Source organism: Carcharodon carcharias, chromosome 15, assembly GCF_017639515.1.
Source record: "Carcharodon carcharias isolate sCarCar2 chromosome 15, sCarCar2.pri, whole genome shotgun sequence".
Lineage (NCBI taxonomy): Eukaryota > Metazoa > Chordata > Chondrichthyes > Lamniformes > Lamnidae > Carcharodon > Carcharodon carcharias.
Window position 1 is genome coordinate 38,419,933 of NC_054481.1, and position 12,853 is coordinate 38,432,785.

At 40.5% G+C, this 12,853-nt stretch overlaps 1 protein-coding gene across 3 annotated transcripts in view; it reads left to right on the top strand.

Annotated features, from left to right (window-relative positions):
* Window positions 1-12,853, top strand: part of brat1 (BRCA1-associated ATM activator 1) — a 43,623-nt gene that overhangs the window by 3,293 nt on the left and 27,477 nt on the right. The window contains exons 3-6 of one of the 3 annotated variants that reach the window (XM_041207474.1): window positions 851-999; window positions 2,579-2,726; window positions 4,165-4,576; window positions 6,024-6,143. In XM_041207474.1, the coding sequence (XP_041063408.1) occupies window positions 851-999; window positions 2,579-2,726; window positions 4,165-4,576; window positions 6,024-6,143 (829 nt within the window). Of the gene's footprint in view, window positions 1-844; window positions 1,000-2,578; window positions 2,727-4,164; window positions 4,577-6,023; window positions 6,144-12,853 lie in introns of all 3 variants that reach the window. The other 2 variants (XM_041207473.1, XM_041207476.1) reach the window with 2 other exon arrangements.

Consider the following 12,853-nt stretch of genomic DNA (forward strand, 5'->3'; position numbering starts at 1 on the left):
CAACAGCCATCCTGTGGAATTCCCAAATGAGGTTTCCAAATTGTGATAGACATGCACCAACAAGGAACTGGGTTGACTGCAAATTAATGCAAGTTCTGATTATTTTTAGTGAAAGATAATTCTTAAGATCTGCTTCATCCATTCATTTTTAAGCAACATGTATGATTCTGAGTGGATAATCAGGATATTATTTCCAGACAAAAATGCTCACCGACATCTTTGGGCTTCTGTTAAGGTGATCTGTTTGATATACAGTTTCATCTGGCATTCTCATTCATCTGCCTGGATGCCCTACTTTTGGTTTTCTAGGGAACATCCTTGGCATAATAAATTGTTACCACCAGACAGATGGCAGACTCCCCTGTTGGCACAATTAATTTAAGGTAGAGTAACTAACTCATAAGACTATGTCATGAGCTTGAACCTTAACCTGCGCTGAGTGAGCAGATCACAGCTAGAATAGTGCTAAAATTGGCCTCAGATAGATGGTTAGGGATGAAGATAACTAGACAGTGTTCTGACTCCTGATCACTATCCAACAATCCCTGCTGGAAGATGCAATTATTGATGTGTGCGCACCGAATTGGTCTTGGCTAAGATGTCCCACTGATTAAATCACAGGCAGAAACTGTGAATATGACCCAAGGAGCAATTGTTGTCCTTGAGACTCAACCTTTGCAAGGAGTCAGGTGCCTTTAGGAGACTGTGGGGCAGGGGGGTGTGGTGATGAATATTGACACAGGCATTAAATAAAGACACATTATAAACTATAGAAATAAAATTGCACATTAAATCAATGTAAATTTTTTCTCACTTTTGCTTTTCTTTTCTGGGCTCCCCTAAGAAACAGAGTTGTATATTCTGCAGAGGATTCCATGCCTGACAAATATAATTGTAAATGTATCCAAGCAGAGGGACCTTAACCCTAGCACCCTTTCCTTCATTATGAAGCTGACTGGACTATTTGCAGCCTCAGAGGACTATTTCCATAAGTTGGAGGTAAGTAATTAGAAAATAATTAATTTTCAAGTTTTTAAGTCTTTTTATTTGATGAGGAATTGTTTGCTTGTGATCATAAGAATGACTGCTAAATTATAGGGTAATGATTCACAGTTTCCATAGTTAAAATGTTATGGTCAGAAAACCTGCCTTTCTGTGCAAATGAAAAGAAAGAAATGCCAGGAAGATGCTTGAAATTCAAAGGAAAATAAAAAAATGCTGAAGATTCACAGCAGGTCTATTTAAATCTAAAAAGAGAAAGAGCTACACCCAAAAGTGTTGTTCTACTTAGCAAAGAGTGTGTTTCTTAAAATTTAACCCTTTTCTCCCCTCATTTCACATGCTGTCAGACCCGCTGTGTATTTCCAGCATTTTCTGTTTTTGTTCTTTTTGGTTTTTTAATATGTTGGACATCTTTAAATGTAATAAACACTCATATTTTGTGACAGTGAGCAATATGTGTAATGTTACCTAGCCTTGAGCACATGCAAAACTTTGCTGCCAATTACCTAACTCATACCAAGTCCTTTTCACCTATCTCCCCTGCACTCGCTGACCAACATTGGCACCCAGTTAAGCAACGCCTCAGTTTTTAAAATTCTTATCCTTGTTTTCAAATCCCTCCATGGCCTTGTCCCTCTCTTGCCTCTGTAATTTCCTGTAACCCTTAGAGATAACTGTGTTTTTCCAAATCTGGTCTCTTGCACAAACCCGATTTTTAATTGCTGTACCATTGACATCCATGCTTCCAGCTGCCAAGGTCCTAAACTCTGGATATCCCTCCCTAAACCCCTCTGCCTTTACCTCTTTCCTCCTTTTAAGGCACTCTTTTGAAATGTTCCGTTATGGCCAAGCTTTTGGTCATCTGCCCTAGTATCTCCCTATGTGACACGGTGCAAAACTTTGTTTGATAATGCTCCTGTGAAGCGTCTTAGGACCTTTTACACTGTTAACAGCACTATATAAATACAAGATGTTGCTGTATGCCAGCACAACAGATTGATAATTCAGCATGCCATGAACCAGACATTGCATCAATGGCTTGTATGTGCTTTTTTTTAATTCGACTAAAGCCACAAGTCATGATAGCTTTCACTAAAGCAGAACCTCCTTTGTGCTCTGTTCACCTGATGTTCTACTGTTTTGTGTTAACATAACATTAAAGGAAGTCATGTTCAAATGTGTCTTCTCCCAACCTGAGTTTCTCATACCATGTGTTTTTGTAGTAGCGGGGGAGAAAGGGATGTTACTTTCAGAGTAACTACAGGATTAGGAAGTGATTTAGTCAGGTCCATAAACTAACAAAAACAGAATTACCTGGAAAAACTCAGCAGGTCTGGCAGCATCGGCGGAGAAGAAAAGAGTTGACGTTTCGAGTCCTCATGACCCTAAACTTAAATGCCATAAACTAACATGTTGACACCAGCATCCAATTATAATTTTCTTGGTGGTGATTTTTACTTTTTAAATTTGCTGAAGGTGGAGGGAATTGGGGAATTGGTCTATGAAGTCATTGATTTTTGATTGTAGCTTACTCATCAAAAGTGATGCTACAATTTCAATGCCGTTGTTATTCCAGGATGATGGGATTATGAGCAGTCTGTTTGGAAATCCAGCAAGCCTTGAGACAGAAACATGGGAGGAAGCAACTGTACGGTGTGGATGGCTCTTAGGGATTCAAAATATGCTGCAGCATGAAGCTGTGATTCAATTTCTCTGTAAATATGGTAATCACTTAATCTTGCTTAAATCTTTTTTTAAGTAAACAAATATGTTTTTCACTAAAATATGCACACAATTTCTGTTGCAAATATCTATTGAGATCATCGAAAAATTTCAGGTGGATGCATAGCGGATAGTGAAATTCTAAAACTAACAGGAAAATATGGAGTAGTAATTCCTTGTGTTCTACCGTGTTATAACTATATAGATTGAGGTGGTTGTCTTTGCATATTTCTGTCCACCTTCTGTGGAACCATAGAACCATAAAAAAGTGACAGCGCAGAAGAGGCCATTCAGCCCATCATGTCTGTGCCAGTCAGAAAAAGATGAAAAAGGAGGCAGCCACCCATTTTAATCCCACGTTCCAGCACCTGGTCTGTAGGCTTGCAGGTTACAGTGCATCAGATGCAGATCAAGTACCTTTTAATTGAGTTGAGAGTTCAGCCTCAACGACCAGTGAACTCCAGACTCCCACCACCCTCTGCGTGAAAAGGTTTTTCCTCATGTCCCCACGTATCCTTCTACAATCACCTTAAATCTATGTCCCCTGGTAATTGACCCCTCAGTTAGGGGAAACAAGTCTTTACTGTCTACTATATCTAGGCCCCTCGTATGTGCTTATAACTTAGATTGTAAGCCAATACTTATTTTGCCTTAAACCACAAATTTATAATAGCTGCCTCTGAGTTTTTACAAAAATTAATTATTTGTGCTTTTCCAGCATATGAGCAAAAGAATTAGGAGCAGGAGTAAGCCACTTTTTAAAAGTTTGGATCAGGTCTGTGTCATGTTTATCTCACTAGAAGGGCTTCAAAAAATAGTTTTTTAAAGCCTTATTGGTTGGTCCTATTGAATTTGGCCTATTTTAAATTGTGGAACAGATTCCACATCATGGGTGGCAGCAGATTAACAAAACTTGTACATGTACAGTAATGTGAAAGTGGTACATTACAACTTTTATGTCTGGCTGTGGGATTTTCCTTAAAGGTTGGAGAAAATCCATTCAGGATGGCAATGGGAAACTGTATTCCTCCACTTTACGAGTGTACAGCACACTTGTCTATCTACAACGAGGAAAACATGATGCCTGCATTGGCACCTCTGCTTCAAGTTACTGGGCAAAACCACTGATTCAGGCTGTTCTTAGTACCTCCCAGGGCTGTAAAGTTTAACCTCAGGTGCTTTCTAGTTCCAAATTTGGGGGTGTCACTAGTAGCATTACTATTAGGCAAATACATCACTCAAATTTGCTGACCCATTCCATTTACACTAAAAGTTTTATATACCAGCAAGAGGCTACTCATAAATGTTCTTTGATTAAAATGATCTGTACTTTTAAGACTAGCATTCTGTTTGAATTTCTACTTAATCAGAAAATTTGCTACATTGTCCTGTTTCTAATTTCAACAAAGGATTACATTTACTTTCTCTTTTTGCCAACAGACTGCATTGATGAGATTATTCGGCTTCAGAAGGACCCGAGTATATTTGTGGCCTCAACAGCTAGTCAACTTTTAGCAAACATTTTGTCTTTCTCTTTACAATGCTCTGAACTTGCTACTTTGGGAAATGGCAGCAAAATCCAGTTAACTGATACAGTTACTGCTTTGCATTCTACGGATTGGTCAGATTGTGCCTGTGCAATTACTGGGCACATTGAAGATTTCCTGAGGTCTGATATCACTTCCAATGTCCAACAGGCTCTGAAACTACTGTCCAAGGTTTCTGGAACCAGCCATCCAGCTGCCATAGTATCATTGTGGCCTAAGATAGAAGGAAGTATAAAGTTACTTTTAAAGGGTGACTTGACTGGAATTGGTCCATCCTTAGCAGAACTTTTCTTGAATGTATCCAGGTAATGTGGAAAAACTATTTAATATTTTAGCAACAAAACAAAATCTGGTTGTGATTAACAGATTTGCTGCATTTTCTATCAGAACTAACAACAATTTGTATTTTATGTACTGCCTTTAATGTAGTAAAACGTCCCAAGCATTTCAGAGGAGCGTTATAGAACAAAATTTGACACTGGGCCACATGAGAAGTTAGGGCAGATGAGCAAAATTGTGGTCAAAGAGACAGGTAGAGAGGCATTGTGAATTTATTAAATTCTAGTTGGGTTTTAGATGGAAAACCTGTGGAAGCAAATGTCTTATTCTTAAGGGGGGAAAAAAATCCGCCTTCAGCTCTCTTGTGTGCTTAAGTGCATTTTCTTGGCAAATTATGAAGCAATGTTGTCTCCTATATCCTGCCGTGATGTCACTTGGAGCTACTTGCATCACATTGTGTGTCATGTGGGAGGCTACAATTCTTGAGCATGAAAAGTAAAACACTAGTCAAGCAGTTGACAGAGTTAACCAAAAGTGTCTTTGTCTGCTGTTCAGAATACAATATTTTCTAAATTTATTTTATAAATTAACCCAAGAGAATGCACCATGAGAATGTTTGAGTGCCAGTAAAAGCCATCTCACAGCACTGCTTATTGATAATATCTTAAAAGCAGGAAAGGGCACTTTGGTTGATTAACAACATTGGCTCAGATGGTAGCACTTTCAACTCTGAGTCAGAAGGTTGTGGGTCCGAGTCCCATTCCAGACACTTGCATACAAAACTCTAGGTTGATACTCCACTGTAGTACTGAGGGAGTGCTGCACTGTTTGAGGTGCCATCCTTCAGATGAGTTAAACCAAAGCCTTCTCAAGTAAAAGATCCCATGGTTCTATTTTGAAGAGAAGCATGGGAGTTATCCTGAGTATCCTGGTGCTATATTAATATGTTATTTTATTAGTAATTTCACAATTGATGGCAGGAGAGCAGCCTAAGTAAAAGAATAAACAAAGAGAAAATTACTCAACACCTTTTATAAATTAAAACCTTGTAACATATAATCAACTGTGAATTCACCATCATATTTGCAGAATGAAGAGTGGAGTGAAGCTTCACCATCTTGACTTTCCAACTTTTAGTTTTGCTAATCAATTCCAAAAAATTGAAACTGCTACTTATTTGCAATAACATTTATACCTTTGTACCCTGAGAGGTTGCTTTGTCATTGTCAATTGTGTGATCCAGATGAGGTAGAAAAATGGCTAACCAGACTTCCTACCCATGCCAGTTGGCATTGGCAATGTCCCTGGCGATGTCTGCAGCCTGGACGATCCCACAATCCTGATCGGGGATAAAGCCACAGAAAGCAAAAGAGGAGACAAATATCAATGACGTGGTGATTGGTAGAAGGGCTCTTTGCTGATGTGTGGGATTTATTTTTTGTAAAAACTGTATGCTTTCATTTTATCCTGCAGAACAGTTCCCTGTGACATACTGGAGCCTAAAATCTGGGATTTACTAGGTCTCTTATTGAAATCACTGAATCAGGCCGAAGCATTGACATTAGCTTCAGGGATCCTAAAGCTCAAGAACTGGTATGGAAGTCTGAACATTTACTTCTGTTACAAATAAATGTATTGTAGAAGAAATCAGGTATTTACTGATCAGCGAAAGTACTATGTGGTTGTACATTGGCAGCTACTATATCTAGACCACATCCTTGAGCCCTATACCCAACTGAAAAATTACTTGCTAATAGGGTGAATTATCAACTTAAACTGATGCTTTTCTTTAAAAAAAAAATGCAACAGATATATCCTATTATATGGCTATTTCATTTAGAATATTGAACACTAGGAAGACAGCGCCTGTAGTGCCTGGTTTTTCAGTTTGTGTCCAAAATGACATCTGTGCAACACATACATAACTGGTGTGGGCCTTGCTGGACGCCATTTTGGTAAAAGCCAAACGAGGGACATCCTCTATCCAAATCAGAAGCAGCTGTTAGTTCAATAGCAAATGCAAATAAAGGATCTGACACCTGCTTCTGTTCGCTGTTGCAACCTTGGCTTGCACCTGAGGCAGCCAACGCAGTGCTGATTGCCTCCTGTAAAAACCAACACTAAGCAGCATGGAATGGCCAAAAAGCTTATTGATGACCCTAATGACCACTGCTCCATATCCTGAAATCTCCGAGTTCCTGAGCTGACCCCAATCTCCTAGCTCTACTTCCAACAGCTATCAGATCCGCCCATCATTACTCTTACCAGTTGAATTTTTGCCACAATCTCTACTGCTTCTAGGCAGAGGATTCGATTTTTCATCAAATTATTGAAATGGATTCAAAAACAAAATACTGCGGTACTAAGAATCATAAATAAGAACAGGAAATGCTGCACAGGTCAGACAGTTTATGTAGAGAGAAGAACAAAGTTAGCATTTCCGGATGCTGTCCTTTTATCATCCCTTTTGTCATTTAACCTCTTCTGTCTTCTCCCCTTTCAGAGATCTTCCCAGTTGTTCTTTCCTCTACTCACCACTTTTTCTGCCTCTTGTTTAAAAAACAGCTATGTAAGGTCATTAATCTGAAACATTGGGCAGAATCTTCCATTCTCAGCAGAGGCCTTATTCACTACCTGAGAAAGCGACGAGACACCCACGCTGACTCTGAGGAGGAAGGCCTGCTATACATTCTGCCTGTCAGGCAGTTAAGTGGATGGTGGTGGGGCTTCCCCTAGACTGAGGACCCCAGAAGACGACTCCCTGCCTGCCAAGAGCTGCCAGCCAATCAGAGGTGGGCAGCTCGTGCACTTGGCAGCACCACAGAGGAGGGTGCCAGAAGAACACCCCCACCCTAGACCTTGGAGTCCCGAGGTCACAGAGTGACCTTTGAAAAAGCTAAGTGCTTTGAGTGAGGCAGGGAGAGTCTCGCAGGGTGGGGGTCATGGGGAGAGGGGAAGTATGGGAGTCAGCAGCAGGGGCAAGGGATGATTGTCAGCGGTCACCCCATGTTCATGCCCGCGATCATGCATAAATTAGTGCATATCAAGGGAACCCCTATACACCCCTCCAGCTGACATGCAACCCACGCAGTTTTACCAGTTGCACATGCTGCCTGTCGGCAAGCCAGCCTGGAGTGGAAGATTGCAGCGGAGGCGGGAAGAGGCCCTTAAATGGTCATTAATTGGCAACTTGAGGGCCTCAATTGCCTGAGGGCAGGCCTTGGGCCTTACTGCTAATAACTTGTTTCCAGTGGAGGCAGGAGGGCCTCAGTATCTGACCCGATGCCAACCTGCTAAATTCTCAGGCTCACTTGCCTCCTTCCCCAGCTCTTGCAGGGGCAGAAGTTTCCAGCCATGAACTTTGTTTCTCTCTCCACAGATGCTGCTGACATGTTGCATACTTCCATCATTTTCTATTTTTATTATTGAAATTATAATTTATTTCAAAGGTTGAGCTTCAAGATATAGTACAATGTTATCACAAATGAAGTTCAATAAAAAACAATAAGCTGTGGGGAAAAGGCATGGTATTTCATTTTATGTTTTTTTTCAACGTGTTGAGAGTGTACTGCTTTATAAAAATAGTCAATCCAGACATTAGCGTTAAATGTAAATTATATTGACTCATGCTGATGGCCTTTTAAAAGTGCAATTTTGTTCGAAATAGCTGATTTTGGGTGGTATGGAGCATGATTTTGATGTCACTGTTGTCTTGTTCTTGTTGGAGTAGAAAGTAGATGGGGTGGATGAGGAACAGAGTACTGAAAATTAGGTATTAAAGCACTACATTCAAGAGGAAGAAGGGTATCTATTTAGTACCAATGGAGTTGAGGAAAAGTGTAATTCCAGCTTTTAAGAGAAGTTGTTTCACCTTGATCTGATTTCCAACTAGTAAGCTATATCTGGGAGGAATCAGGAGAAAGTTGAAGTGTTGCTTTAAAAAGTGCCAGAATCTCTTTTTATGACCAACAGCAGGACTGGTGGTTTGTAGGGTGTGCTATGACTTCTGTACATAAGTCCCCAATCCTGCCCAGTATTTTATAAGACTCAATGGTCAAGTATAAGCTGCATCTGGGAATTATGTTACATTAGAGTTGTGTACATGGTGACACTGTTGAATTTTGGGAGTAATAATCCAACAGTGTGACATGCACAGAGTGATGCTCGTGCACTTTAAGAGTCTGCTACAAGGTTAAATATCTTTCTGCTGGCAAGGTCAAGGAGATGATAGAAGTGGGAAATGTAGCTGAGCTCAAATCTGAGAAGAAGACCAGATGTGTTTGCAGAAAGCCATTTGGGGTTATTTTTAATAAGCAATGAGTGACCCAACAGGTGAGCTTAATGTTCCTCACCGCCCTCCGCCCTGACCCCCCAGAATTCTTTTTTTTAAATAAATGTAGGCCGGAATTTTACATGCCGTGATCAGACACACGGCCAACTCAAACTAGCGCGAAATCGCGCAAGGAAACGTTGGGTGGGCATCCTATCATCATTGCGACGTCCCAACATCATAGCGACGTCGCACCATATCGCAGTTGGCGGACGGACGCGTAAGTCAGAAGTGCGTCTGCTGACCATCAAAGCTCCAACTAAAGCCCCAGTTGACCGGGATTTTTAGTGGCCCATGCGTCTTTGGCCCACGCACCAAGCGTAATCAGCCAGGCAGCCTATACGTTTTTGCATCATTCTTGATCCAGGGCAGGATAAAATGCGCAAACGATGTTTGAAGGTTTAGGAGTTATGAGTACTGCTATGAATTGTTTGTAGTTGTATTAGCGAGAGTTTGTGGCATTTTTTTGTATGCAATATCCTTTGACCAATACTGCAGCTCCCTGAGGCAGCTCCACAGCAGTTGTCAGCCTTCAGAGAGCTCGTTGTAAACCACCCTCTAGCACCCTCACTTGTCTTCCTGCCTTCCCTCCGGCAGCACTGAGCCTCTCTCAGCTTGCAGTTAATTGGCCAGCCAGCATGATATCATGTGTCAGTTGCGATCGCAGCCGGAAGCACAAATCGCATCCGCTTCTGGGCCCACTGATCGCACGAGCACGAGTGCAAAATTCAGGCCATAATGATAGTTGAAGCTGGTGAATAAATAATTGGAGCATTGTAGTTGGTATATTGTGTGGTCTCCACTACTACTAAGTTGAAACCTCAGGGGATTAAAAAATTGAGTGCTAGAATTGTACAGGTTCCCCATTCATAATTGATAGATTTCCTTAAGAGTGGTCTTTCACAGATGTGTATGTTTGAGTGAATCAGAAAATTGTGATAATTTGTTAATGTTATGGACATATTTAATATACCACACTATACATTGAATTTATGAGGCATGCTATATGCAAAGCTTTAATTATATTGATAGATATGGAATTTGGTTCATGTTGACCATTTTTTATCAATATAATTTTTCAGAAATCTCACATTGAGTCTGGATTTAAAGGGAATCTAAATTTATTTAAACAAGAGACTTATGGAAATAATCTTGAGTTTTTAAGATTAATAAGTGGTGCAGTATGCAGTATTGTTCTTTAGGGACCTGAATTTTATTTCAGCTTGGGAGAATAAATTGAATATTTTCTCTTTATGAAGGCCATTCAAGCATATTGCCAAGCTAAATTACCTGAGGCAAACGATTTAAGTTAATTTATTGTGTTCCATATTTATATATTAAAATTATGCTTTTTTAGAAGGCTTAATAAATAAAATCAGCTTCATTATCAAGTGGTGGCTGCTTCCACTCCTTGCAGGGGATTTATTTCACTGCGGATGGCATTATTCTTATTTTACAACTAAACCAGAATTTTTATTTTGGCCATCTCAACCAATCCACTGTACCACAATATTCTCCCTCTCACAAGCGCGTGCAATCAGAATTTACTATTGCTTCACAAGAAACGCATACGTAAATAATATTCGGGCAGGTAAAAGGACATATTCAGATCGTGACAGTGTCATACTAGTGCTGGGGTAACTCCTGGAGAACATGTTTAGAATAAATATATGCCCATTGTGGACAGCAGTGGTGTTTGCAGGGGTAGATTCGTTGAAAGCATCATGCCTGAATAAAGATTACACTTGAAATATGACAATATCTTAAGTGGTCACTGTTTTGTATTCATGAAAGGTAAGGATTGATTTGAACACCAATGAAGACATTCTTATTCAAAATATGTTATTTCTTTCTCCAAACATTCATCAGGGAATCTTTTTGTAACTAAGCTGCCCCCAAAACAATGCCCTGTTGTAAAGAAATCCCGTCTGTAAAATATGCCTTCCCATCAGGAGAATATCCCATCTGTTATGGACTTGATTTTTCAGACAGGTTTCTCATAAGAAACAGTGAACTTTATTTATAGTGCTTCAGCACCATTCACTTGCTTCCATCAAGAACCAAAACTAGATACAAACTCCACCCCTAAGGTTCCCCATGTTTCAGGCTGATTTGTCCTCACTGTCACATTGATTCTACACAGTACATAAGTCTTAAAGCTACAGTCGCTACATTCCTTAAAGCTACATTCACCACGTTCCTTAAAGCTAGTTACGATGTTCCTCCCCCTTTAATTTTTTTTTTTACAATTTGTACTTACAAGAACGACTACATTCATGACATTACAGATATATACATGGGTTATGAAATTATAAGTTCAGTCTCTCAGGTGGTTTTCTGATCCAGGTGGAACATCGTAGTTCCACGACTTTAGAATCTCTTACTGGGTCTTCATTTTCTGGAATCGCAGCAACATCAGGTACCTCCTTAGGCGGAGGCATTTCGGTGTTATCCGCTCCGACAGAGGCATCTGGTATGTCTATCCTAGGTTGATCAACCACAATGGGGACCACAGGTTCTACAATGGCTACAAGTGGAACATCAGTTTGTTGATATCTCCCTTCTTCTCAAATGATCCACGTATTTTTGGATGATCCGGCCCTCTACTTGTACGTGGTAAGACAATGGTCCTGTCACCGAAACTATTGCACCAGATAACCAATTTGATCGACTAGCAAAGTTTTGTACGAATACTGTTTCACCGATTGTAAATTCTGGCTGTGCAAATCCTGAGTCACTTTTTGATTTCCTTGTTCTCCACCTTCCCCTCCAAATTGGGAAGTACCAGGCGGCGCTTCATAAGTAATTCTGAAGGTGTTGAACCTGTAGTAGTGTGGGAGGTCATTTATTGTCTTTTCTAAACCATCTTCCACCTTGTTGTCTTATGTCTATTACAGAGTTTAGTCTCGTCCTTCATTTTGACTGTGCATTCGGCCAGACTCCTCTCAGGCGGAATCTCAAGTTGGTTCCATTCAGGGGTTGGGCTACCCATGGCTTCATCACCCACTTGCATTTTGGAAAGCTCCATAACTTTCCCTTCTAATGCCTCTTCTGTTTCACTCAGCTGATTCTTCAACTCTTCTGTCTCCTTGTAGCTTTGCTGCATCTTCTCTGCCAACTGGTTCTTCAGTTCATTCGGAGTGACATTAAATTCATTCTGCTTCTCTTCGTAATTTTCCAGAGGCTTTGACCCTGAGGGATCCTTATAGTGTGTGAAGGCCTTTCAACGGTTTAAGACCTGTTTAAGACAGTCATCATTTCCTCAGGTTGCTGAATAGCTACACACTCCTTTTGCATCCTGTTACGGTCCTTGGACCCTCCAGGCTTATTCTGAAGCACATTGCCTTGTTCCTTTTCCAACTCAGGAACTCTACTGGCTTCCTTTTGAAATCTCACTGACCAATCAAGGTTAATTTACCTCAACCAATTATGACCTAGAAGGCTTGGTCCTTCACCTTCCACTACAATCACAAGGAGCTTGGCCCAAATAGCCAAATGGTTATGGGTACTGGGCTTGTAACCCCAAGATCAAGAGTTCAAATCTCACAATGGCAAACTATGAAACAATGTAACTTCATCTGAAACAGATGGAAACGGGTTTGTACTTGAAAGAGTTACAATCACAGGGAGCTTGGCCTAAATAGCCAAGTGGTTATGGTACTGGGCTTGTAACCCCAAGATCAAGAGTTCAAATCTCACAACGGCAAACCATGAAACAATGTAACTTCATCTGAATAGGAACAGATGGAAGTGTGTTTGTACTCGAAAGAGTTACAATCACAGGGACCTGTGCTGTCTGGTGCTTGTAATAAACAGGCACAGCAGTAATATCTTTCACTTGTATGACTTCACCAGTATATGTTTTCAGTTTGGCTGAAGTCTGCTCCATATTCAGTTGTTGAATACTGTTGTTTAAATATTTGAATGTGTGCTCCCCCACTGCAGTGGTTCTTGCACTGGTTTCCACTTCCAT